This window comes from Sinocyclocheilus rhinocerous, unplaced genomic scaffold, assembly GCF_001515625.1.
Source record: "Sinocyclocheilus rhinocerous isolate Xijiao unplaced genomic scaffold, SAMN03320098_v1.1 scaffold1245, whole genome shotgun sequence".
In the NCBI taxonomy this organism is placed as follows: domain Eukaryota; kingdom Metazoa; phylum Chordata; class Actinopteri; order Cypriniformes; family Cyprinidae; genus Sinocyclocheilus; species Sinocyclocheilus rhinocerous.
This window is the reverse complement of record NW_015627632.1, coordinates 274,944-278,877: the sequence shown is the minus strand read 5'-3', so window position 1 is coordinate 278,877 and position 3,934 is coordinate 274,944. Positions and strand designations below refer to the sequence as shown.

Here is a 3,934-nt window from a genome sequence, read left to right as displayed (position 1 = left end):
ATATATATATATATATATATATATAAATCATTACTCCTTGCTGATGTATACAAGACATTTTTATAAGGCAGTGGTTTGAGTCATGGATGTGGGGGTTGGAAAATCCTTTTGTTTAATATCCTACATCACTCCTTTGACCACTAATCTGATCGGACTCTAGTGATAGAGGCAATACTATGGAAATGCACTCAGAAGCGAACATATTGCATTTATTTATCCTCATATCCAAGCTGAGGTGATTGAGATCATGAAAGATGGGCAAGAAAGCATTAGATGTGTATGAAAGCATTGGATGTGCATGAAAGCATTAGCAGTCTCATCTGATATGAGCAAATGAAAACACACAGCTGTTTGAGGGGTGTCTCCCTCCATACATACACACCTTTTATCTTTGAGGTTCATTTCGAAAGGCATAATATTTCCATCACCATTTGAGTTCAGCTTCTTGACAGCAGGCATCTCTCCGTTGAATTCCAACACTGTGTCAAACATACACACGATTAAACATTCAGCACAATTGCTTTACATACATTTGTGTTCAGACTTATTACCCCCCCTGATAAATAGGAGCAAAGGCGGCTGTGAAAATAAATCCGCATTGTTTATCCTTTCGATCATTCATTCAACAAATTCACAAAAATCTAAGCTTCTCAAAATAGAAAGTGGCTGTAAGAAAATAGCTAAAGCATTGAAAATAGCCATCTTCACCATCAGGGCAATAATTAAGACACTCCAGTCAACTGGAGATGTTATGAATCTGCCTGGAAAAGGACGTGTGTCTACATTGTCTTAATGCACGATAAGGAGGATGGTTTGAGTGGTTGCTGAAATTAGTTGAGTCTTGGGGTCAGAAAGCTTAAAAAAAAATCAAACATCACCACAAATTGTTATTATGAGGGTTTCTATGGCCAGATGAAGTTGAAAAAATTAGCTTTTGGCACACACAAGATTTAAACAGATACACGGGGATAAAAAGAAAGAACCCAATGCCCATGGTTAAATACACTGCTGGATCATTAATGTTGTGGGACTATTCTTCTGCCAGAGGTTCTTGTTCAGATACATAGCATCGTGAATTCTATCAAATACTAACAGATAAAAATTCAAAACCTGACTGCCTCTGCTATGAATCACATAATGGGCTGTGGTTGAGTCTTCCATCAGGACAATGATCTAAAACAAACAACAAAATCAACACTGTCTGGAGAGATTTGTATGGAAGAAAGGTCTCTGATCTCTTGACAGGTGTTCTCCAACCTCATCAGTCATTATAGCAGAAGATTCAGAGCTGAAATGAAGGTTGCAAAAAGTACTGAATAAAAAGGGGCCAATAACATGTATTGAAGAAAAAACTGTTATATCATAATGCAATTTTACCCCCACTTTAAATTGTTCTACTTCAATGAATGGTTAGATTTTTGTAGATTTTATTTTCACACCCTTCTTTGCTCATATTTACCAAAGGGGCTAATAATTCTGATCATAACTGTACATATTTCATGACCAGATCAAGCAGTGTATGGTAGCATCTTGGCTACCAATGTTCAAAATCCCAGCAGACTCATTGGGAAGTGCAAATTGCAACAGGACAATGACCCAAAACACACTGCCAATTCAGTCAAGGAGTTTATCAGGGCAAAGAAATGGATGGCCTTAAATTGGCCAAGTCAATCTCCAGATTTAAATCCAATCAAACATGCATTTCACCAGCTGAAGAGGAGACTAAAAGCAGAAACTCCCTAAAACAAGCTTGAAATAATCTTATTTTGTTTCTTTGCAGCCTGAAATGAAGACGGACACAGTTTTTGTTTTATCCAGCTGTATTATTTACTCAGTACAACGTATACCATCCAAGTGAAAGATATAACACCAACATGTCAGAATTTTTTTTTTTAAAAACCCTCCTAAAAATGACTGGTAAACTCAATCAGGTGTAGCTAATCACCTTCTCAATGGCACACAGATCATTTGACTTTCAACTGTGATCAGCTGTGGTCATTTTGATCAGTTCAGCATTAAAAGAGCTTTCCTGGACCATTTCAGTCCTTGGTAGTGCAACTGAAGCAAACAATCAACTATGGGTGGCAAGGCACAAAAGATCTCCGGGATAAAGCTGTGGACAGGCAGAAGTCAGGAGATCGATACAAAAAAAATTCAAAGGCTTTATCAATGCCTGGAAGCACAGTGAAGTCTGTTATTAAGAAGTGGAAGGTATTTGGTACAACACAGACCCTCCCTGGATCAGGACGTCGCTCCAAACTGGATGAAAGAGTCAGGAGGAAACTGGTCAGAGAGGCGACCAAGAGACCTACAGCAACTCTGAAGCAGTTGCAGGAATTTATAATAAAGAGTGGTCATTGTGTGCATGTGACAACAATACCACAAATTCTACATAAATGTGGCTTGTATGGGAGGGTTGCAAGAAAAAAGCCACATGCAGTCACAACTGAGCTTTGCCAAAACTCACCTTGAAGATTCCAAGGCAGATGAGACTAAAACTGAATTATTTGGCCTCAACACCAAACGATATGTCTGGTGGAAATCCAATACAGCTCACCATCCAAAAAACAGCATTCCTCCAGTAAAGCATGGAGGTGCTAATATCCTGTTATGGGGTGTTTCTCTGCAGCAGGGACTGGAGCACTTGTCAGGATAGAAGGAAAAATGGATGGGGAAAAATACAGTCAAATTCTTGAGGAACATCTGCTGCCCTCTGCCAGAAAGTTGTCAATGAGAAGAAGGTTTACCTTCCAACAAGACAATGACCCAAAGCACACAGCAAAACTGAGAACACAGTGGCTGAAGGAGAAAAGGGTGAATGTTCTTGCGTGGCCTAGTCAGAGCCCAGACTTAAACCTCATTCAAAATCTGTGGAATGACTTGAAGACTGCAGTCCACAAACGCTCCCCATCAAATTTAACTGAACTTGAGAAGTTCTGCAAAGAAGAGTGGGCAAATATTGCAAAGTCTAGATGTGCAAAGTTTGTACATACCCCAACAGCCTAAAGGCTGTAATTAAAGCAAAAGGTGGTTCAACAAAATACTGACACAAGGGGGTGATCCTTTTTCCAACTCAGTGATTGGTTTTTTTAATAGTTTTTTCCGATATGTTGGTGTTATATCCAGAGGTGGAAAGTAATGAATTACTAAGGTAAATACTTGCATCGTTGCATTGGTGGTTAAAATGAAGCTTTGACAGTTTAGCAAGAGGTTTTGCACAAATTAGCCAAAAAGACAGTGGTGCAGAGTGTGCGATACGACTATCAGTATTTTGCCAAAAATCAAACAAAACACTCCTACAGAGGCTGTGAAGTCTAGTAGATTAGACTAGTGCGCGCGTGCATTTACAGTGCGTTCTTTCACTGCGTGATTCAGTCTGTTAAAATGCATTTAGAATGATCACAAAATTGAAGATATAGGGGCAGAAAATGTATATATTTATATCTATATCATTTCATATAGTAAATCAATATCACACGAAAAATGCAGTTTTTTCCTCCAAAAATCAGCATGATTACATATAGATTTACAACAGTTCAATAAACAAGTTAATTAAGAGACTTGCGTTTTAGACACAATATTGCCTGTTTTTGCTCTATTTCTACAACAAAAATAATCCCAAACACAGCCACCATAGCACAGTTTTGCGTCTCTGAGCAACATGATGTTTTTTTGTTCCTGAATCAACCGTTTAAAGGGGTCATATGATGCGATTTCAATTTTTCCTTTCTCTTTGGTGTGTTACAAGCTCTTGGTGCATAAAGAAGATCTGTAAAGTTGCAAAGACTAAAGTCTCAAATCCAAAGAGATATTCTTTATAAAAGTTAAGAGTCAGCCACGCCTACCTAAAACGGCTCGTTCTAACACGCCCCCACATGTCTACGTCACGATGTGCGAAGATTTGCATAACACCGCCCAAATGTTCACACAAAGA

General features: G+C 38.6%; 1 protein-coding gene across 4 annotated transcripts in view; it reads right to left on the bottom strand.

Moving 5' to 3' along the window:
• Window positions 1-3,934, bottom strand: part of LOC107733214 (queuine tRNA-ribosyltransferase subunit qtrtd1-like) — a 19,426-nt gene that overhangs the window by 1,009 nt on the left and 14,483 nt on the right. For all 4 annotated transcript variants that reach the window (XM_016544768.1, XM_016544777.1, XM_016544759.1 and 1 more), the window contains one exon: window positions 383-479. In XM_016544768.1, the coding sequence (XP_016400254.1) occupies window positions 383-479 (97 nt within the window). The remainder of the gene's footprint in view (window positions 1-382; window positions 480-3,934) is intronic.